This window comes from Seriola dumerili, unplaced genomic scaffold (genome assembly GCF_002260705.1).
Source record: "Seriola dumerili isolate Sdu_G_001 unplaced genomic scaffold, Sdu_1.0 BDQW01002628.1, whole genome shotgun sequence".
Lineage (NCBI taxonomy): Eukaryota > Metazoa > Chordata > Actinopteri > Carangiformes > Carangidae > Seriola > Seriola dumerili.
Window position 1 is genome coordinate 53,553 of NW_019176883.1, and position 23,160 is coordinate 76,712.

The 23,160-nt window shown below is 38.7% G+C and overlaps 2 protein-coding genes across 3 annotated transcripts in view; both read right to left on the reverse strand.

The window, feature by feature from the left end:
* The window catches only part of LOC111239405 (ubiquitin carboxyl-terminal hydrolase 2-like), a 41,953-nt gene extending 40,144 nt beyond the window's left edge, over nt 1–1,809 (reverse strand). For both annotated transcript variants that reach the window (XM_022769280.1, XM_022769278.1), the window contains exon 1: nt 1,580–1,809. The gene's annotated coding sequence lies outside the window, so the exon portion shown is untranslated. The remainder of the gene's footprint in view (nt 1–1,579) is intronic.
* Nucleotides 1,810–7,357: 5,548 nt separating this feature from the next.
* On the reverse strand, nt 7,358–19,835 carry LOC111239407 (tubulin-specific chaperone cofactor E-like protein). The gene is made up of 10 exons (XM_022769284.1): nt 19,782–19,835; nt 17,974–18,334; nt 15,172–15,351; nt 14,282–14,421; nt 13,120–13,301; nt 11,659–11,915; nt 10,122–10,248; nt 9,850–9,966; nt 9,636–9,747; nt 7,358–8,641 (listed from the first exon to the last, which is right to left on the reverse strand). The coding sequence occupies exons 2-10, from the start codon at nt 18,095–18,097 to the stop codon at nt 8,435–8,437; spliced, it is 1,446 nt and encodes a 481-aa protein (XP_022625005.1). The 5' UTR covers nt 18,098–18,334; nt 19,782–19,835; the 3' UTR covers nt 7,358–8,434.
* Nucleotides 19,836–23,160: the final 3,325 nt, after the last annotated feature.

The window sequence follows — 23,160 nt, forward strand, 5'->3', positions numbered from 1 at the left end:
GATAGTATGAGCACAGCGAACCAGAATGCCACAGATCAAGTTACAGAGCCGGTAAATATAGCAGATGCCTATGACCTCTACAGGTCACTCAACACTCAGTGGCGTTCCAATGTGCTCTTAAAGGACTAGCATTAAGGCTTTTTGTAAGCCAAGCTGGGTAAGCATCAAGTCCAGCACACTGCTGTAGAAAGCAGATTGGCTGATTTCACAGAAATTAAAGTCTGAAATCACGATTCATCAGCAGGCACCTCTGTGTGCCACTGTATAATGGCAATACTGTATGCGCTTTTGTAGTCAGTAATTTGTTGGCTTCAGTTGCTCTGAAATTTCACATATCAAAGTGAACTTTGCCATCACTTTTAACACTGACTGTACTAAATGCATTTCAGCTTCTACATACATCAGTCTTATTCTACCCCTTATTCTGAATAAATTTTATACAGTAATCCTCACTGTGTTTTATACACATGTATATCATATAGTTGCAATACTGATGCATAAATTAACAGTAAATTGTCAAATTGAATCGAGTGATTTCTAGCACAGCAAACGGTTGAGGTATGTGTGCAAAACAATGGAAAAAGACAGACGTAGTGCTGTGGACGGTCTCTGTGAGGGGTATAGCGTTACATGACACTGAGAGGAGATGGGACGACACTAGCACAGAAGCCATAGTTGATGCACTGCAGTGGGCCGTTTCTATACAATCCCGAACAGCCTGATTTCAGTCAAATATCAGTGCGTTTGTATTTTCATAACACGTTAAACCACACGTGATTAGATAACCACTCAGACCCCCGGAGTGTAATGGAAGAGGGGCAGGTTTGACAGTGTACTGTCCATGAAGGGGGCGGAGAAGGGATTGAAGCAGCGAAAACTTACCGTCCCTCAAGCCCCTTGAACTGGCAGGTAGCGAATTGCAAAGTTAATAATGCATCGTTTATTAACACGCCCACACGGTTGTTTAGTCCGTGTAACCTCGGCGAATGTCCCGCATCGATTACTAGTTAACTTGCTATCTAGCTAGCTAATTCAAATGTATCTGGGTAGCCAAGACAGCAGCAGCGGCAGCAGCAGCAGTGCGTTCACAGACCGCCCCGCCAAACTGTAGTGTAAGCAAATTGTGGCACTGCTTGCTGGCATACAACACACATTTCACGGGAAATAGCATCGCCAGGACCTTCATCCTTGCTAGGACACCATTCCTCTCTCAGACATAGCTATAGCCGATAGAATAAGCAAGACTTTATTCGACAAAAATGAACTTTTAGGGTTGGTTTAGCCGTTATTCTTCCCCCAGAACACACGCAGGGCAGTTAATGTATCTTAACTGTTGAAATGTGAAATTATATTGAAATAATGAGCTGCTTCACTGTCATATTGTTGCCGAATATTTCGGTGGCTCGTTATGACTTCTAAAATGTGTTAAATTGAGTTCAGTGAGGTATATATTTGTTCCCGGCAACAAGGAAACGTAATATTGTCAGAGCTTGGCAGGAGTTTGGCTTGGGCTTGTATCCATAGGAGAGAACAGCACATATCACTGTTATGCTGGTGTACGGTAACTGCATCCACTCACCCCGCAGTTGGAGATCACCCCGATCCAAACGGACGGAGAAACGCCCCCAAATAGTGTCTTTCCAGCTGGTTTTCGCTGCTTTTTAAACCATTAACTGAAGTTGCTGCGATAGGTTACCGATGATCTTGAATCAGAGACTACACCGCCATGGGCTTTAAACAAGACTACGCTGGTATTCAGCCATATTTTCTATCCCCTTGCAGTTGTAGAGTTTCAGCAACCAAGTAACGGTTCTTCTCTCTTTAACGCTGACGTCAGTTCGGTAACAGAGCTAATTTCTGATTGGTTCATACCTCTCTGTTGAGCGTCACTAGCTAGCGCAGAGGAAACGCCTCCTACACCGTTGTCATGGCAATGAACGTAAACATCAGAGATGTCTTTCATTGAAAAAATGCCACGTTCAGGCCCGTGGGAAAGAGGGAAACCTGTTTTTCACCCCAGCTTTGTGGTTGTGGGCTTTGTGGTTTTGATGTGTAAAAATACAGATGGTATTGTAATTTATTCATTTATTCATTTTTGGTGGCTCGTGGCACATGTATAATTATTATATATTACATAATAGATTTTTCATAGTAGTGATAACAAAAATTATAATAATGGATTTAAGTTACCAGTAAATACTTAGACAGTTTATAAAAAAGTTAATAAGGAATAAATACCCCCAAGCATAAAGATGACATAAGTTTATTATGTATTTGTGAAATTAGATTAGTTTTGCTAATATTGTTGCTACAATTGTGAAAAAGAACAATGGTTACTAGAGAGGAATGTGGCCCTTTAAAAATGCAGTTAAAGAAATAATGAGAATTACCCTATTTTACTCTATTTGATATGTTTATGACATATCAAGATGATTTTTACCTCTCCTACAATACTCCAGGTCATTATAAGAACATATTTTGCTGTAATAATGGTTGGTTGGATCAAATATTGAAAGAGATCGTTTAATAATTAAAATGTCTAAGACTTTTTACATGTTCCAAGTTCCAGCACTCAAGTTGTCATTCATGCTGGAGTGTGTGAGCAACTGCATCAAAGTGAATGAGTCATAAAATCATACTGCAGTATGAACCGTCTCCACCATGAACGACATCCAGACACCTGATCCAAAGCTGCTGCTGTGAATGAAACAAACCGTCACACACTGAGGAGGGAGACTGCCATTTATTACCATTCAGTGATGCATCTTTCTCTATATATATTAACAAAAGAAAGATGACTCATTCTGTTCCATTTTGATACTTCATATAGGTTACTACAAAAAAAGATTATGCCTTAAATGCCACAGATTATGAACAGTCCAATGTTACATATAGTTGAGTGAACCGATTAGCTTAAATACTGGTGAATAAGTCTGAGCAGGGGTGAAACCTAGGGCATCCTGCACATTTAGTCCAACCAAAATCTATAACACTATAATCAAAGACAAATATAACCTTCTAAGATCCACCTGAGCTCTTGATGCACTACTTTTAGAGGCAGATGACAACTCAAGCAGTGTATTTATGGATATATCCAGAGTAGCAGTGTCTATTTAGATTCACAGGTTTCCATTCAAACAGGATGTTCAGTACTACAGCTGCCAGATGTCTGGTGTTATGTGTTGAGTATTTAAATAAAAACTAGGAAATATGGAGTTTTTCAATGTATGAATTTTCTAACAGAGAGCGAGAGAGATGGTTTCATTAGAGGTATGATGTAAGTTCATCACCATTAGAGAGGTTGTTGAGAATTTCAACACATTTTTCTGCTTCTCATTTCTTCAGTTGCTTCTTATAAAATGAAGAGATTACACTGGTTTAGAGAATGACATGATGGGTTATACCTGACTGAATTTAAAAGGAAAAATCAACCCTCAGTTAATCTTCAGGAGGTATTTTGTCTCGGCTACTTAACTAGTGATTTCCTCTCTTTTTTAAAAGTACTTATTCACTGTCTGGAAGAGAGTTATATACAAAGATTGATACCACTCTTTTATCTGTATCCTAAATATGAAGCTACGCCAGCAGCCGGTTAGCTTAGTTTAGCACAAAAGCTTCAAACAGCTCCGTTCTGTCTGAAACACATAGAGTAAAACTGTCAAAATTTAAACCGCAGTTTTTATACAGATTAAATAAATGACATATAACGTGTTCATTAGCGTATTTTTCTGCCTTTGGACAGAGCCAAGCAAGTTGTTTTCAGTCTTTATGCTAAGATAAGCTAAGCTAACCATCTCCTAGCTGTAGCTTCATACTTGGCTGCAAAATATAACAGTGATATCAATCTTCTCTTCCAACGCTTGTCCAAAAAAAGCCTATTTTCCAAAATGTCAAAGTATGCCTTTAAATGTGATATTCATCTTTATATTATGTATAAATTAAAAGAAAACAATGAGTGATTGTCGTGATGACAGCAAATTGAGAACCTTCACAAGGGGACAGTCACTTCTCAATCTGAACTGCATCCTTGTGTATTGAAGCTACTGCTGGTGGAATTACTTCTGTACCTCTGCGTCCAAAATGTGAGTCTCCCTGAAGGATTGTTAACTGATAGATAAAAGGCGGCTCTCGAAGGCCTCACAGTTTGATTCATTTAAAACTCAACCTGATGCTCACTGCTGACGGTTTAGCTGAGCAGGGAACATCTGAATATGATCTGCTGTTGTCTATCTGACCTGTAATGAAACCAATAAAAACGCAACAGAAGGAAGAAACAAAAAGTACATTGCCAGTCGCTGTTAAAGGGTTAGGGTGGAGTTTCCCTTTAAAGGCCCTGAAAACCTATTTCTCAATCATTTTCTTACTGCAAGCGATGAGGTCGTTGTTTTGTCTGATTTCTTCTCATTGGTTTGACTGGGTGAGTCTAGGAAAAAGGTGATGTCACATATTTGGATCAAACTAAATTTAATGTGATGACATTTGGAGTCGTTTTTTTTTTTTTTTTATGTCGCCACTGTCAATCAAGTCTGATGTGAAACCACACTCGCACAGTCCAGACGAAGCAGATCAGCTGAGTTTTGGGCTGTTAAACTCATAATAAATAATAACTGCGGATGTTTTTAACCCTAACTTTAACTTTGTTGCTTTATTATTCATCAATTTTTAATGTTACAGAGAAATACTTAAAATCTGAAATTAAATTTTCAGGGGCTTTAAGGGCTGTAAAATGGCTTAGCCAATATTTTTTGGCTTGTAGCAGTAAGCAAGAGACACAATAAATAACATCATGACATAATGTTCCTAAAAAAGAAAAGAAAATCTTGATGAATTCAACATGTAAACAATAAATTTACATCAAGACTTAAAATATTTTCCTCTGTCTTCATGTAAAACAAAAGTTCCATCAAGTGCATTATTCCATAAGTCTAAGCAGGCAGCGTGACCGCTTTCCTCTCAAACACATAAAATCAATAAATAACATGCATACCATTAAAATCACACACCCTGCAAACGGTTGCATACTGCATGTGCTCACTTCAAACAAACCGCACACTGATTAGCACAGACACAATAACGCAACACTCCAGTCCAGACTCGGATGTCGGTGCCCAGCACTGCGCCGCTGCCTCTCTGTGCTGGTGTCTATGGCTGTGGTTCATGCTACACTAACATTTACTCAGCACTACTGGGGATAAACTGGGGAAACAGGTTTGAATATTCTACCTCCTCATTGCTACACCCTTATATTGACTCCTTACTAGTCTAATTATATCACATCCCTTAATGTTCAAGTAGAGCAGTGTGTAACACTAGTAAATAATAATAGTGTTGGAAATATTGTGGCATTTAAATACTTTAAATATTGATACTTTTGAAGGGTAACAACAGTGTTAAAAAGAGGCCAAAGCACAATAAGCTGAGTTTTCTATCAACAGTGAATGAGCTGAAGCTGCAGCTCAAACACACATTTGTTTCCAATCAGCCACTAAATGTGAACACTTAATTCTGTGGCTTGGCGAATCAGCTGTTTCTTCAGCTGTAATACTGTGTCAGGAGTCCCTTACTCTGCTAAGTAGCTTGCTATAGGAAAAAAAAAACAATAGCACCAAACATCTAACATCAATGCTCCTCTTATACAAGGTGGAGGCTGCATATTACAATCAATACATACTGTATGCGTTCCACATCACAACGATAATATCCTCTTGAGCTATCTTTGGTGAGAGTATTTCTGTGCAGAATGGACTGAAATGTAAAATACACTTCTGTGTGGGAGATAAAACACTAATGTGGAGGATTAATAGAAGAATAATGTGCAGTTTAAATCGGCCCTCCAGCTATTTAGTATTGTACTTCCATTCTGTTGGGGGTCAAAGGTCAACGTTTAAGCAGCAGAGTCCAAGATATTCTCACTTTTTGTCTCTAGTATGGGTCAAATAAAAAAACTACTGGTTCCTACATTCCCATAATGCAACTGGGTAGCATAGATAACTGTATCTTTTATAAGATACTCCACTACTTGTAAAACAGGAAAGTTTTACAAGAAGTGTAAAAAAGTTTAGAGTCTTAAGCCCCTTTAAAGATGCACATAAATGCATTCAGCATCATTTCAAGTATGATTCTGGATTATAAACTGTACTGACAAAATTATAAATAAGAATTTAAATGTCCGTAAAGCAAGATCGTATGTAAGTAATTAAAGAAATTAAGCAATGGTTCTTCTTGTGAAAGAAAAAAATGAAGCACAACTGAACGCTGTCCTCTTAAAATGCACAATAATAATCTGAAACAATAACCAGGGGAACTACTGAAACCATGTTGCTTCCATATTTCATTTAAATGGCCATAAACACACACAAGTTAGTGGAGAACTTGCACACAGAATGTGTTCAACTGAAGAAAGATGGTCCGAATATAAACAATAATATTTCAAATGTAGACATGATGCATTTATACTGCTCCAATGCAAAACATGCATTGTCTTTTAGAGATTGTCTTTTAGGAACCCTGGTGTGTGTGTGTGTGTGTGTGTGTGTGTGTGTGTGTGTGTGTGTGTGTGTGTGTGTGTGTGTCAGTCACTTCTTAATGTTTATCTAAGACACAGATGAAGCCTGCAGGGGGCAGCACACAGCATGACACAACAGCTGCTGTGTGGTAACCTGTTTTATAGTGTTAGATATCTTCAGTTAATGATCACTGCACTCCTCAAGCCATTCTGTCATAAAGTGGTGTCATTTTCCTTTATATCTAAAGTCTCCCTCGACTCAATAATGTGTTTTACTTATTGTTACTTCACTCAGATGTTTGACCTTCACTGTGCAGAGTTTGACACCGGAAAACTGTTTCCATATTCAACAGCTGAAGGGGCAACAACAATTTCTCTGAGCTCACTTTAGATCTCAGTTTAACACGAGTACGTACGAGATGACTTTGTGACATCACAACGAGCTTGGAGGCAAATCACGGTCCAGTATGCAACCTATACGAGTGTAAAGTGGAAACCTGAAGCCTCCAGTTCATATACACCGGAGTCATTTTGTATCCAGTTTATAATGAACATTATTTGCATATTCATAATGATAATTAATATCAGACATGTTGTTGTTTAAAGCAAAGGATTTATATATGTCTTAAAACATGTCGGGGGGGGGGGGGTCCTATAAGGCTGTGGCTCTCAAGCTGTGGGGGCGACAAGGGCCGTGTGGATGACCAGGGAAAACTATGGAGTGAAACTAAGTTGAACGAATATGATTTATGTATTTTGCTGATGCTATTGTGCTGATATTTATTTCGCTACAAATAAATATCGGGGGGGGGGGGGGGGTGGTTATACCTGTAAACCGGTAGTGGCGTATTCACGGAGCTGAACTGACGTCTGTGTAGAAGGGAGAGCTGACGCCGCTGTGTTACACGTCACGTCTCCGATTTCTGATTTTAAGAACACCGACATGTTATTTAAAATCACACACAGGGGCTTATGTCGGCTTTCTTTGATTCAGTGTAAACAAGCAAAGTCTGTGTAACGAGGGGAGTTCTTAACGACAATATACCAGGATCTCTGTCTAAAAGAGGTGATCGTTAATGATTGATAAAAATGGTTTAGCCTCTGAAGGGGGGAAACGTTTGAGAACCACTGCTATTAGGATTTAAAAGAGATGTTGTGTACAGAAAGAATCCCTTTCTCCTTGTGCCAAACACTTTAAATGTGACGTATCATCTTCTAATGTTGCCAATTATCCACAGAAATACTTGGAAAACACCAACTCACAACAAAATAGGCTCAAAAACTGCTAGTTCCCCCCCCAGCTTCTACATTTAGCAGTATTTTAGGCCGGATGTTTCCTTTAACAGACACTGCTCTTCCTGATATTCTGCCTACAGTAAAAGTGCAGATGAGAACAGCAGTCCCTCTCCGTCCAGCAGCACTGCTTCACCACTAATCGGGGTAGCCTTTGCAATAAGTGGGCAAGCCAGTGGTGTTGGATGCTTGCCTATGCAGGTGCTATGGTACATGCCGTGTACTAAGAGATAGATCTGCAGCAAAGCTTTGCTGGTAATAGCAGCACCCTCCCCTCCACTTAAGCTGCAAGCTGACTGCGAGTTGCTCTCTCGGCCTGTTCTCCACCGTGACAGATTTGTGCATTTGCTCCGGTGGATGCCCTCATGTAAAGCTGAAATAAATAAAGACACAATACTCTCCAGACTGACTGCTTCTCCAGCCAGAGCCTCCCAGCAGCCCACTGTAGTCCACTGTACTGTCTCCCTGATGGTGTTCACCTCACTTTTAACTTCTCCACTCCAACAACTGGGCCGCGGATGCTGTTCCATATGCGTTTTCCAATAATTTTGCAATGTCATTTAACCAATAAATAAATAATCCAATGAATCAATCAATCAAGGAGTCACTCTAATCAGCCAGTTTGATACCCGCTGTTCATTTGGCCTTGGGTACCACCAGTATTTCATCACCGTCTTGGATGCTGTAGGAGTGGAGAGCCCGGGTGTTGTACTTCATCTCCTCTGGACCGAAGGCGCTACACTTGTCGATGTAGTAGATCCTCATGCTGTTGGCGGAGAGCTGCACCACTGTCGTCAGCTGCTTCTTCAGCTCAGCTACTGTCTGGTCCAAACGGATGTTCAGCTGAAACAAAGAGGAACAGTTTCTACATTTTAGGCAGTAAACGGACACTTATTTCACGCAGAGAACGCATCAGTTTCTAATTCTGCACAGATGTAAGAAGAACGGTTGATGCAGTAGAAAATATTTATACTGACGGTAAAATGCAAACAATCCTCTGGCCATGAAATTAAAGTTCAATAATACACCAATTAATTTCAAATCTTTTCCTAGTCTAAGTATCATTTACCTAAATGTGTCATCGATATCTATTTCAGCAATAGCAAATCTCTAAGTATATCAGACAAAACCATGACAATAATAAGCAATAAAAACATGAAGCTGTGCTGAAACCTATAAACAGTGCACCTCAGATTGCTTCTAAATTTCTGGTATTTCTTAAAATTGCACACAGGACCTAATGGAGGCTCTCAAGGGGAAATTTTAACAAAACTTAAAAGCAAAAGTTGTTAATTCAACGTTGAGTTAAGGTCAGAAAGGTTGTTATGATTGGAAGTCAAATATTCAACTTTAAATAACCCTTTCTACAGGAATCACAATTTATATGTTAAAACTGTATCATCATCATCATCATGTAACGTTTCATCAATATTGTCTCAATGTGCTAAACTAAAGATTTTAAATGAAATGAGGATCAGAGAACAACAATTTTAGGGGTTTACTGCTTTTAGTTTTGTGGCTATTTTACCAATCCATGCTCATGTTAGCAACTACCAGCTGCTCCAAATGTTAGCTTCTACAAGATATATAAGCGAATGTTGTACTGTTAGGCCGCTAACAAGCTAATAAAGAAGAAAATACATCAGACTTAAGCAAATCATTTTCAGAATGATCACATCCAAATCAAAAACAACAAAGGATTGCACCACTTATTTTCAAGTCTATTTAAAGGAGCTATATGTAAATTTTGCTATAGCTCCATAGCCAACATTAGCATTAACAGCTGTTTATTTACCAGAACTATTCAGAACAGTAGCTGATGAAATGCTTCACACACCTGTTCCACTTTTTCTTCACAGTGAACCTCCACCTGCGCACGGCAGCGGGGTCGGAGGTCAATCTCGGCAAGTGGTTCCAGCTTCCCGTACTTGGTTACCAGGATGTGATATCTGAGGAGGCACAGAGCCGGTTGCACACACACGTACGTGACACAAACACAACACCAGAACATAACCTCTGCAGCTGGAGTTTAGACAGTGTGGGCAGCGTACCTGTAAGGCAGCTCCTCCTCAGGGTAGTCTAAGTGGTAACGGATGAAGAACCTCTCCGCGTCTTCTCTCTCACTATCAGACACAACGCTGCCGTTCAGCAGTGATATTGCAGGAAGCCTGAGGAGAAGCAGCGAAGTAACAGATATTTGTGACACTGTGAACCTTCAACAATTAAGAAATGTCTCATTCAATGTCAAGTGGTGGGAGAAAACAAAACGAAACAACCTCTCCAGCTGCTGTGGAGGAGGTCATTCCTCACTGACGGGACTCACTGTGCTATCATGAGGCTGCGTCGCTCCACGTTGGTGTAGGTCTGCAATAGGGGAATGCCCTGCAGTCGCACCTCCTCCAACTTGGGAAAGAAGTTCAGCTTCTCGATGTCTTCCCATCGGTTTAGACCTGACAAAGCACACAAGAACAAGTCATGCATATGTGTACATACTGTATATAAATCTGTTATCTGTTCTGTCTTTTAATTACTCTTAAATCACTTGTCTGCAGCGACGCAGTGACGCCTGGAGCGTGTGGAGTGTTGTTTGTGCGTAGGTGTCGTCCTGTTATAGTCGCCTTCTTAAACTGAGTGGAGGAGATCGATAAACAGATCTTATAGTCACTTATAGAACTTTCTGCCCTGATTCCATTTCCTGTGGAAGTGAAGGGTCAGTCAACGAGAGAGAGAGAGAGATGCAAACCGAAAGCAGCTATTACTACGACCCTCCCCCTGCTGTGATTATTGCTCTAATTATTAAATATAAATAAATAATGCTTTGTTTGTGATGACAGTTTTGTTTAGCTAGCACCTCAGCTAGTAACAAAACAGCAGAGAGCCACATGTTCCTTCATTAGCATGAACACACACACTCGTTTATTTCAACTCAATCCTACACACACCGTCCTGCTGCTGTAAATACTCAACAGAGCACCAAATTACATCCCTGTTACAGGGATACACAGTCGTATAAAATAACAACCATTTGTGTGAAATTTTGTCATACGTGCTGTGTGAAGTCTTGAGTAATGGCTAAAAAGTGTTCACCGTGACTTTGACCTTTGACCTCCAAGGTCTAATCAGTTCGTCCTTGAGTCCTAGTGACTGTTAGTGCCGAATTTGGAGACGTTCCGTCCTGGTGATATTGAGATATCGTGTCCACAAGAACGTACGTACAACTCGAAAACAACACGACTCCGGCCTGAAACTATATATTTTGATCCACAGACATGATACAGACAAATGCATGTTTGGTTTTTGTCATTCTTTGTAACTGTTGAAAATATAAAGTAATGGTTTAAGTTTGTCCTATGTTGCAGCCTTTGATGCCTTATTATTTCCTGTCTCACTGAAGCTTCTAAAAACCCATGAACCAGTGGAATGTGACTTTATCTCAGTCTGTAGGCAGAGTATGTTTTTGTTTTAAAAAAAATAATCAGAGACAAAAGAAGGATGTTTTTCTGAGCCTCAGGCGCAGACGCACTGAAGTCGATTTGAACACGTCTTTTCACATGGTCTCTGTTCCCTTCTACTCTCAACAGGACTCTAAAAATAGATTTGCCACTGATACCGTCCAAAATAGAAACAGTTCCTGAGACAAAAGCCGAGCAGGAATCTGTTGTAATACTCTACAAATAACATAAAGATTTTAGGGTTCAGTGGCATGTTTGCTTGTGCTAATTTTATCAGCTGTCAAGTCACCACATACGAATGCTGATACTGTAACTTGGGATGGTTTCCTGTGTGCTGAAGAATCAAGAGCAAGTCTCCTGCTGAAATGAAACCATCATATGAAACTAAACCAGCCCAGGCCTCCTGACCTGAGTTATGCAGGTTAATGCTGCGGAGGTTGGGGAAGAGCCGTTTCAGGATGTCTTTGTTGTCCTGAATGGAAGCCAAGTTGTTGTTGGCCATGACCAGAGTGTCCAGGCTGGGGAACATGGGACCAAACTTGCGGACTTCGGCCCAGTCCTGGAGGCTGTTGTCGGTGATGTGAAGCAGGCGCAGGGTGGGGCAGGCCACGCTGGAGGCACTCACACTACTGTACTCATTAAGGCACAGGAACAACTCCTCCAGCCTGAAGGACAACGACAACATCTTTTTACACGATGAACCTAGATTACATAGTTGTAGGTGGCAGTTTTGTTGTGGCTCCTCCTTCAGTCTCAGGGTGGTAATTTAACTTTTTAGGGACCTTGATGTTTAGAAGTGGACGAAGATTATAAAAGAGTGAGTTTGATATAAAAACCAAACAGTTCGGCCACTTCTCTCCCTCCCTTTATATTTGATCAATTATTTATTGATCATCATATTTTAGATTTCATGTTATACTATACTCTCTATTTTATGTTATAATATATCATTACATTATTTCTCTTATATATTGTTACATTCTTGTATTTCATTTTGTAAATCGTACATATTTGTATTATTTTTATATTTCTATAAGTTTTAATATTTTTATAATTTTAATTGTTACTTGTCCTATGATGTTCTATTGAACACTGTTAGAGTTTCTTGTATCATATTATTACTTTTACGCTGACATATAAATAAATTGCAGTACATTATGCACACATTATTATATAACACATGTAAAAATGATTAGTAAACTACACACATAACACCACTGTCTATAATGCACACTGCTTGGCTCAAATTGCTGTTATATTTTAGTTTTTATTTGTATTTCTATCCTTATTTCTTTATTATTATAAAGAGTAAAATTGTACTTTTTTCTGTATTTATCTGTGACACCAGAATTCCCTGTTAGAAATCAATAAAGGTTTATCTTATTTCATTTTATATTAAGTTATCTATGTTTTGTCTGGAAGTGAGATGATTACTTTACAGGAAAAAACATGAGAGAAACATTTATTATTAAGAATTGCTATTTATATATTTAACTCTCTTTCAGTGCCATTATTTTAAAAAAATAAATAAAAATGTAATATTTCAAATGGCTCTGTTCATGCAGTGGTCTTTGGATCATCCTGAGTAACAGGGACATTCTTTCTGGAGAGATATGTTGCTGCTGCTGAGTTCAGGTCTCATTTTTCACTGATCTCCCTTCCATTAAATTGAAGTGGTGACTGAGGCAGATATGTTGAAACACAGCTACTGGAGTAAGTGAGAAAATAATGTTTTTTTTTCTCATTTGATTAAACTGACCATTTATGGTATTAAATTAAGTTTCAATGAATAATGAATTATGAAATAATGAACATCCTGCTTGGAATTAAAGCCAGCTTATTCTGATCTAAGGTGACAGTTCTTCTTACTCAGGTATCTCCCGAGTGAGCAGCAGCACAGTGTCCCAGGACACCTGAGTGTTGTTGAGGACGAGGCGTCGGACCCGGGAGAAGGCTTCGGCGCACCGCGGCTCCAGGGTCATTCCCGCCAGAGGGTTGGAGCTCAGGTTCAGGAACTCCAGGTTTGGGATGCTGGACACAATTTTACTGATCTGAAAACAACAAGTGTGTTTTTAGATTTTGTCCATTTTGTTGGGTCATTTCCTTGGTAACACTTACAGGATGAGTTTTATTTTATTTTACTTATTGTAAACAAATTACATAAAAAGACTGAAATCAACAGTGCAGAGTCTGTCTCTCAGCTTTCTGACTGCCGTACCCTCTCTGTCACCCTCTGCTCCAAGCACACTGATTCCAACTGAAGACATAAATCTTTAAACACGCCTCAGTAATTTCATAAAATAGCTATGCGCTGTACGTTTTAACAGCCGTCTCTCAAACAGGAGGAAATGGTGTTTTTGTTGGGGAATATCAGCTGCAGATTAACACAAATGTAGTGTGGTAGTGAGTATTTCTGGCAGCAGGATAGTGCATGTGAGAGTGAGACTGAATCATGAGGCAACACGTCACAGACAGGTTTCTGAAGAGCGGTTTTGAGGCTCAGAGTGAGCTGCCCCGCCGTCGCCATCTTGGTAGTTCCTGACTCCGCCTCCTAACTCCTGGCTAATCCAAAAATGGGCGAAGAGGTGGAGTCGAGACTTTGGTGCATGCTGGTTTGTGGCAAGCATACGCTCACTCAAAGAGGCCACACCCTCAATTATGTATAAGTTTCAGCCTTAATAAAATGTAAATGGGTGAGTTATATAAAAGAGATATAAAAACAAGGAGGAAATTAGCTAAAGAGACCATAACTGTTTCTGTACCAGGCTGTAAAAATGTTTATTTCTGCTGTGAAGTTGGACTTTTTAACATGCGAGTCTATGGGGACTGACTCACTGTTGGAGCCAGACTCTAGTGGTCATTAGAAGAACTGCAGTTTCTGGCACTTCAGCCCTGGAAGTTGCTGCTTGGTTTCCAACAATGAATCTCTATATATTTACTTTAGTAGAATCATTTCATTGATGGTTTTGAATTGTTTATCTTTTAATCCTTTATTGGGATTTAACTATTGTAATAAACCCATAAACTGCACCTCATGCCAGTCCTGCAGCTTGTTATGGGACAGGTCCAGCTCCATGACATGGGAACAGAAAGCAGCGATCTCAGCCTGGTCTCCTGCCCTGCTGATCCCACAGCAGTTCAACACCAGCACACTGGGCAGGTTCAGACGGTCTGGAGGTGGGAGAGGAGGGAATTAGTCGAACAGAGGGGAAAAAGAGGGTTTTCTAGGGTTTTTAAGTTGGGTAATATGTCCTTAAGATTACATGTAATGAGTCAAATAAAGCTGTGATTTATTCAAACAGAAAATTCACTAATCTAAATTAATATAGTCATGTTCTGATGCTACAAACAATGATGAGATAAGAGCCAAGTTCCCAGAATAAACTGCAGCAACTGGTATTATTGTGAAGTCTAGTAAGAGAAGACAGGATGCAATCTTGTATTTATGGGTCTAATTTTTCCAACATTAAAAGACCATAATGCATTGCAGTAAGAAGACAAGGGCTGAATCCAAATGTCCGGACTTAACAGGCGTGTCCCCAGGAAGTCTGCGTAGTACTGAGGGCTGTTCAAATCCACAACTCCTCAAGTCTGCAGCAGCCAAACACGCTTCTACAAAGTGAACTGAATCAAGGGTCTACATACTTCTGTAAATGAGAGATTTAAGTTAATACATTTGCTGAAATATTTAATAATAATAGTAATAATTGTATTTTTACTTATGGGTTATCGATTGTACATTTATGGGAAAAAGTTTGTCCATTTCAAATTAAACACTAAAATGTGAAGAAAGTGAAGGGGTCTGAATACTTTCTGAAGCCACTGCAAATATAAACAGTCATGGCTATCCTATGAAGGCTGCTGTGAGGTCATCTGAAAGCGACGTGCCCACATCCATCTGTCCATGTTACGAAGCCTCACCTTTCATAGGGGAACCTTGAGGAGCCACGGTGGGCACAACCACCACCCCCATACCGGGTCCTCTGCGGTATGGGAAGTTCTCTGGGCTGTACTTCTCGCTGATCACCTCCACAAAGGTGCGACCATTTTTATACTCCGGTGGCTCCATGGCTCCGTCCCGATGAACAGCCTCCACCTCAGCTGGTCAGCAGCGTGGGAGAGAGACAGACGTGATTGGCTGTCAGCTCGGACATGTTTACATCCCGCACTACAGGGGCTATAACTCATGATCATTTTCTTTATCAATAAATCTACTGATTACTGTCTCAAATAATCAATGAATAATGTGGGCTATAAAACATCAGTAAATAGTGAAAAATGCTCATCATCAATTTATTGATTATCAGAACAAATGTTTCTTCTTCCAATCAACAAAACAATTAATGTCCTCAGTATTTTTCTAGAACTTTGTTTTGGGAGTTTAAACAACTTTAGGTGACATTACATTACATTATAAATAATATAGTTAATTCTGACTGCTTCTGCATCAACAAACTGATTATATTAATAAAAGATTTGCTGTTTACAAAAAACTAATCAATTAATCAACCAATCATAGCAGCTCCTGCTCAGACTGCCTTACATCATTGGTTGAAAGTCAGACTAAAGGCTTATTGCTCATAGTGCCATGGTTTTCTTTCAAAAGAGAGAGATCAAAACAAAAACTACCATATTTAACATGAACCAAAACATTTACTGCTCTAATTTTTCATTATATAATGTAATGAGGATCACTTAAAACACATTTTAAAAGTTTTTGAGTTTTTCTTTTTTTGAGTTCTAATATATATATATATATATATATATATATATATACACATGGAATTGGACAGTTCATCTAAAAATTTTACATCAAACAAATGTCTGCAAATTCATGTTAAATGAAGTAAAATTAAATATATTGTTAGAATGTAATGTAAAAACAAAGTTCCAGAAAAATACTGAGGACATAAATTGATTTTCTGCTCTGATTTTTCATTATATAATGAACTGAGGATCACTCAAAAATGCATTTTAGAGGGGTTTTTTTTTAATTTATTTTTACCATTTTTTGAAAAAAAAATTCTTCCATGCTAAAAACCCGAACTACAAAAACATTACTATCAAGCTATAACTGATCAATTTGACACTAGCTGGCAAAAGTTTATGGTGCTAGCTGTGTGAAGTCTGATAAATTTCCTCGAGCAATGTCACTTGACTCAGCATCAGTTTGGTCTGATCATTTAAAAACTCTTGATGTGTGGAGTTAGAAAACATGTGATCTTACCAGACCTCTGTAGCCCGCTCCTCAACTCTGCCTGAAGCTAGCAGGCTAGCTACATTAGCCGCTATACTAGCATAACACACCAGAATCTCTGACAACTGCCAGTGTAGGAATTGCATTGTGGGTAACGTAGGAGCCAGGTTTTGACAAGAAAGAAGAATGTGTGAAATAATAAAGATGTTTTTTCTGTGATCTTACCAGACCTCTGTAGCCCTCTCCTTGAAGCTAGCAGGCTAGCTACGTTAGCCACTATACTAGCATAACGCACCAGAATCTCTGACAACTGCCAGTGGTGGAATTGAATTGTGGGTAACGTAGGAGCCAGGTTTTGACAAGAAAGAAGAATGTTTTTCTGTTTTTTTGTTTTGTTTTGTTTTGTTTTGTTTTGTTTTGTTTTTATGTCCAACATGATGCTAGATGCTAAATCGATGGCTACATTTTTCTCACTGTAAGTTTGTGGCTGAAAATCATGATTATTTTCATTATTAATTAATTAATCCATTAGATTTTTGATTGATCAATTAAAGTTTCAGAGAATAGTGAAGTGAAATAATGAACAGCCCAGAGTGATGTCGAGGAAAAAAGTCAAGAAAAGCAGTAAATACTCACAACAAAGAGGCTGGAACCAGAGCGTACCCGGCATATTTCTGCTTGACAACTAGCTTCACCAATTAATCCACTGTTGTAAATTAATTTTAAGACCATATTTCATCACTAAACAATTTCATTTTCTCACTTCAAGTCTGGACAAATCAGCCATTCAAACAAAAACATATGTTCCAAGTAGAACAAAACACTCTTTACACCCACATTAGAGGAAGAGAACAGCTGATGGTTCAATGCTGTCCAGCCTGATAAATGTCTGCGTGTCTTTTTAAGAGAGTCAGAAAATGATAGTGGAAGCAGGGAGGGACACAAGGAGGTGTCCTCAGCTCTTTATCAGCAAACCACAGAGACACTGTCCCATTTAAATCTTCCTGAATTTGCCCGATGGAGAGAAACATGAAAGCTGATCTTTCTGCTGAACTTGAAAAAAAAAAAGGAAAAAAAGAAAAACGTGACGAGGGACCTTATGACCCGAGGTATCACTTAAGTTTCTATAATTAAAATGACGAGTGTCTGTTAGTCTTAAAACGCTCGGTGGGTAGAGCCTCGCTGTGGAATCTGCTGCAGGGAAGCATAAATTATGTAGTGGTTCTTGCTGAAATAAAAAAATAAAAGGATCTTGTTACAATATCTTATTTGACTAAAAATGGGCTGCAGTAAATTGTGGTAACGTATGAAAGCAATTTGTTACTCTTCATCGAATGAATCACGTTATTTGCTTTGATGCTGCAGTTATTTATTTATTTTTTTAATACATAAGATACACATTTGTTAGGTGTCTGACCGGGTGTCCTGTTTGAGAGAAGTCATATCTGTTTTGTTTTTTTTTATGTTTCTGTAATCTCCAACTGTACATGGTTACAGTTCAGAAGTTACGACAGAAAGTGTCTTACCTGAAGAGACGTCCCCCTTGATTTGACCAATGTCTCTGCTCACCGTCTTCTTCTTTTTCTGTGCTGATGATGGCCTGTCAAAGAAATCAGGAGAAGCCTGATCCACTGAGGCATGTTTGTTCATTCAATTTAAGTGCAATTGAAAACGGAAAAGTCAAAACTTGTACACAAGACAAGGCTGTCTATGTTGGGAGATTAAAGACAGGTTCGACAGCTCTGTGAGTGTTGTCTTACTCCAGAGTGGCTGCTCGGGCTGACAGACGTCCCCAGAAGAAATGCTGGAGCCTCTTTGGTCAGTTGTCAGGATTTGGTCTGTGCAGGCCAGCAGAGGCAGGACTTGGGAGGCGCTCACCACATGACACTGGAGAACAAACAAGGTCAAAGAGCAGTTTCTGCTTGTTTTCTTCCTGGTTATTCAACTGCCAATATCAACAGAACTAAAAGAAGCACATTTGAGCAGAGTGTTAACTGTGACAGCCGTCACCACACAGACACAAACCAGACAGAAGTGTTTCCCAACAAGGCTTAACGAGATAAGACAATTATCTGTCACTGACAGTATAAATATGATCAATGGTTGGTGTTTTGAGGGTGAAGGGCGCCACGCCGAACGCCGTTAAGAAATCAGTCAATTTAGCATTTCTTCACTTGTGGGTAAAAGTACAGATTAAAACAGTTTGTAAAACACGATGGAAACGATTGAGCGTGATGTTCTCATAAATTCGGCATAATCTTTTTGACAGAGAAGTACTTATATAATCTAAATTCCAACTTTTTCAACTGTGGTTTACCACTAATCCCCTCGTTGTCACTGGGTAAAAAATGATCGCGGCAACAAAAGACGAACCGACTACAAAAGTTGGGATTTTGCTGCAACACGTCCTACTTTTTCTCTTACATATACCCCGAATTAAAGTGTAACTATTGATGATTCCTTAAAGATATTAAGTGGTGTTGTTACATTGTACATCCGCCAATATGACTCAAGCACCTATAAAGTCACATATTTTGGATGAAGTCAGGCTGTTTTTACGTGGAGCCCGCAAAACCAAACGCCCTTGAAAAATCTCGTAATTTTATACTTCTTTGCTTATAAGTAAATATACACTTGGACTAGTTTGTAAACTATGCAAACATGAGATTCAGCATTAAGTTCTTATGGATTCGGCATATTCCCTTTTGACAAAACAAAAGCTATTTAGGCAAAATATTTACTTTTTTTTCGTGCCTTACCAGCTGCTGCCCCTCATCAGGTCACATCGATTAGGTGAAAAATTATCCTGGCAACAACAGGCAGACCCGTCATAAAAGTTGATATTTTACAGCTATAGGTTTTTCTTCTTCTATGAGATTTATGCCGAGTTAATGTATAACTCTTAGTGATGAGTAAAGTGTTTATAGTGGTATTGTAGCTTTATACATAGGCCGATAAGGCACATAAATCACAGAATTGACAGATTTGTGAATGAAGTTTGGTTATTTTTATTAGACCGTGCAGAGCTAAACCCGTACGCACAATAACAACACTTTTCCATTACACCTCCAGCTACAGAGAACAATTTATAATTTTGGGGATTATAAGTGCAAAATGCCTTTTAGTTGACAGTCGTGCAGTGTCTAGTCCAGACTCGGCATCAGTGAGTCTGACCCCCAGCAGCAGCAGAAGCAGCAGCAGCAGCTCGATGGAGCCGGAGATGGATTACAGATGGCAGCGATATAAATACACTCTCAGTTATCACCAGCTAATGACAGCGCGCCAAGACACCGTGTCCAACACTGATAAAATGGCAGGTTATCTTTCTACATACCTTTAATGTCTACTTTGAATTTCCCTTGTTGATGAAAACAACCAGCTGTCATTTTGCTCACCCCTACATCCCGGAAGTGACGTCGCTTGATAGCAGAAAACGAGTTTCCCCCTTTTAATTTAAAAAAAAAAATTTAATTACTTCCTTTTAAGTAGCAAAAAAATTTAAGTTACACTATATGCAGTTTTTTTTTCTGAGCTTGTTTTATGTTTTTCTATCAAACTGTACAAAAGGAGAAATAAATGGAGGTATTTCTGGAGAAGAAAGCCCATGATGTCATTGTGTTGCTGATGATGAAGATGATTTGTCTCATCTGGTTTCATGTGTCAGACACTGCAGATGTCTTTAGTCCTCATTAGTGTGTTGATAGACCTTTGACATGTTATTGTAGGGAAAGCACAGGTGTGACTAATAACATTAATTAAGTATTAGTAACACCTGCGCACCATGTGAATTTCCTACTGTTGTGATAAACAAATTACAATCTGGGATTAATTACTTTGATGCTAAAACTTGTATTTGTGTTTGTTATTATTCCTGATTTAGAAAAAAGGGTTGTCAAATGTTAAAGATCGTGAAATAGAAGTGGTAATTAAATACACTGCAATACACATGAGAAACAACATAGTTTTTATATAAAATAAAGTGGAACACTACATTCCTCAATCGTCAATATGAAGGAATTAGAGACATTATAGACACATTTTTGTGTGTAATTGATCAATCTATCAGTTCAATGAACATTTATCACATTTTGCTAAATGATTGGCTAAACTCTAAGATCCCTTGCACATACTGTTATTTCATGGCTTTTTTACTTAAGGAAAGGGAGGGGCAAAAGTGTTGTTTTAATATGTTTTCTTTATTGTTATTAATCATTTTATTTGTTTTTCTTCACCATACATTTCTAACTGTAATTCGTATTAATGCTGATTGTGTAGAGCAATGTTGTGCTGAGCTCTTTGTTGTTTTTTGTTAAAAACAAAACAAAACAAAACAACAAAACTCGATAAATATTCTTTGGAAAAAAAAAACGCATGTCCTCCACGACTACTTTCAGCTGATGCCATTAGAAATACATTTTAGAGTAAAACAAATAGAAGGAAGTTTGGTTTTATTCCAGAAGCCATTAAGAGGTGTGAGCATCCATCAGTTTGATCTAAATTAGATCAACGTCTGGAACTTAAACATATTTTTCTCATTCCAGAAATCTGTTTAAAAAAAATTATGCTTGTTTATCTTTGACTTGTCAGAAATCAGAAAGTGATGGTGTCTATGTGGAATAATGAAGTTGATGACAATAAAACCAGACAACACCACCACTTATATAAACTAACGCTTCATCAACATTAAATCCAATGGAAAAAAAAAATGATAAAGTAAAAATAGATTTTGAAGATTTGAATATAATACGACTTTATGAGGTAGAAAGAAGTTAGAGAGTAAAAAATCCACAAAGGTGCTAAACACAAAAAGCACGACCACAGTTTGTTATGTTTAGGAAATGGTCCCACAAACAGATGGACACACTAAACATGAACATGAGCAGATACTTTAAAGGGCTGTGGCAGAGTCTGTGTGCACCAGCGCCCTCTAGTGGTTGCCTGTCGTCCTGAGGGGAGATAATAGATATTTTACTCACAAGTACAGAAAAAAACACCAGTGTCTACAGAGTGTATGAGAAGTTTTCGTAGATATTTTACTGGTTAAGATTCAGTTTTTTCTGCTGCTGTGAGACAGACCTGTTGTGCAGGTTAGGGACTGAGCTGTGAGAGCAGAGTGAGCCATGAGCTTCTAGATGTCATCTTTGATAATTTGTTCACTTATTTGAAGGTCACTTTATTAGCACATTATTAGGAACCCCTTACTAATACAGAGTGGCCAGCCTCACTTCTTTGTGGCACTGATTCTACTAGATGTTGGAAACCTTCCTTTGTGACCAGGGGTGGACTGGCCATCTGGCATACCGGGCATCGTCCCGGTGGGCCGTTGACTCAATGTGGGCCGGTCCGGTCAGCTATGTTTTTTTGTTTTGTTTTTTTTTCTTTAAATTCCCTCCAATTGGGCCGGCCGATTGGCTACAGAGGGCTAGCAGTGTGTTGCCAGCATCGACACATATTATTGGTCTATTGTTTGTCATCATGGGCTGACAGGCTCAGAGAACCCTGACAGTGCTGTCAATCACAACACAAACCAGGGTGGGGCGGGACCTCATGGCATGGGCGGGAGTCGCGGGACGGGCTGCTGCTGAGCTGAAAATGGATAAGCGGTAGAAACGCCCGGGTGGCGCTGAAAAACTGCGACTGAAGTCTGAAGTCTCTGGAGGTGGAGGCTGCTAAATATTCTAAATTGACGGACCTATTTGGTCCCGGGGGCTGGCTAGGCTACATTTTTGAGACGTGTCCAAAACAAAGTAGAAAACGTTTTTACATTGAATGTGATGTGACCTAATGAACTGCACAGTCCTACTTGTGACAACATATTAGCCCAGAGTTGAAGGGCTGTGAATGTTGGTAGTTGTGGTTGATTTTGTTTAAATATGCCGAATTGTGATATTATGGGTTATTATTGTTCAGATGATTTAGCTAAGCTAGCTAAGAGCTGCTAACGTCAGCAGTCTCTTGTTGCCATAGCAACAGTAAACATTCACATGGACCAATGAGCTGTAAGTAGAGATGCAGAATCAAGATGTATTGTAAATACAGATGAGATTCTTTGAATTTTAGCACAAATTACAAGTAAACCTATAGGAAATAATTAGTTTAATTTGCAATATTTGCCATTGAATTTATTGTAATCTTTCAATTAATTTATTGTTTACTGAGGTGATAACGATTTCATAATTTGTGTGTAACTTTAATTTAAAACAGGCTAAGAGATGTGTTTTGAGTGATACATAACAAGCAGAGTTGCAAGTATTTTACTGTTACATAACAGTGAGTGTTTTTTGTGCTAATAATGTGAAGTGTATTAAGATTTTAGATTACAGGTTGTAGACATTCAGTGTAAGTCGACTAACTAGCCCAATTAACAGTGAAAACATTGCATTGCATTATAAATTTTAGATTAACAGTCAGATTAAATAGCAAAACCTTATGTTTATTTGACATTTTAAGGAAACTTATGAAGAATAAAGTAATGTTTTATATTACAGACTAGTGAATGTACATTAAAACAGTCATATTAATGGCATAAACTATATGGTATTCATATATTAATTTAAAAAAGAAAAAACCTGTTAATTTTATTTTAGGAAACTGGCAGCTGTGGTTGCCAGAATTTTACAGTGATAAATACAGTAGGCCCTTTTCTGCTATTATGGTAGATGGATATTAGTACTACTAAGTTTATAACGCATCATTTTATCATATAATACAAT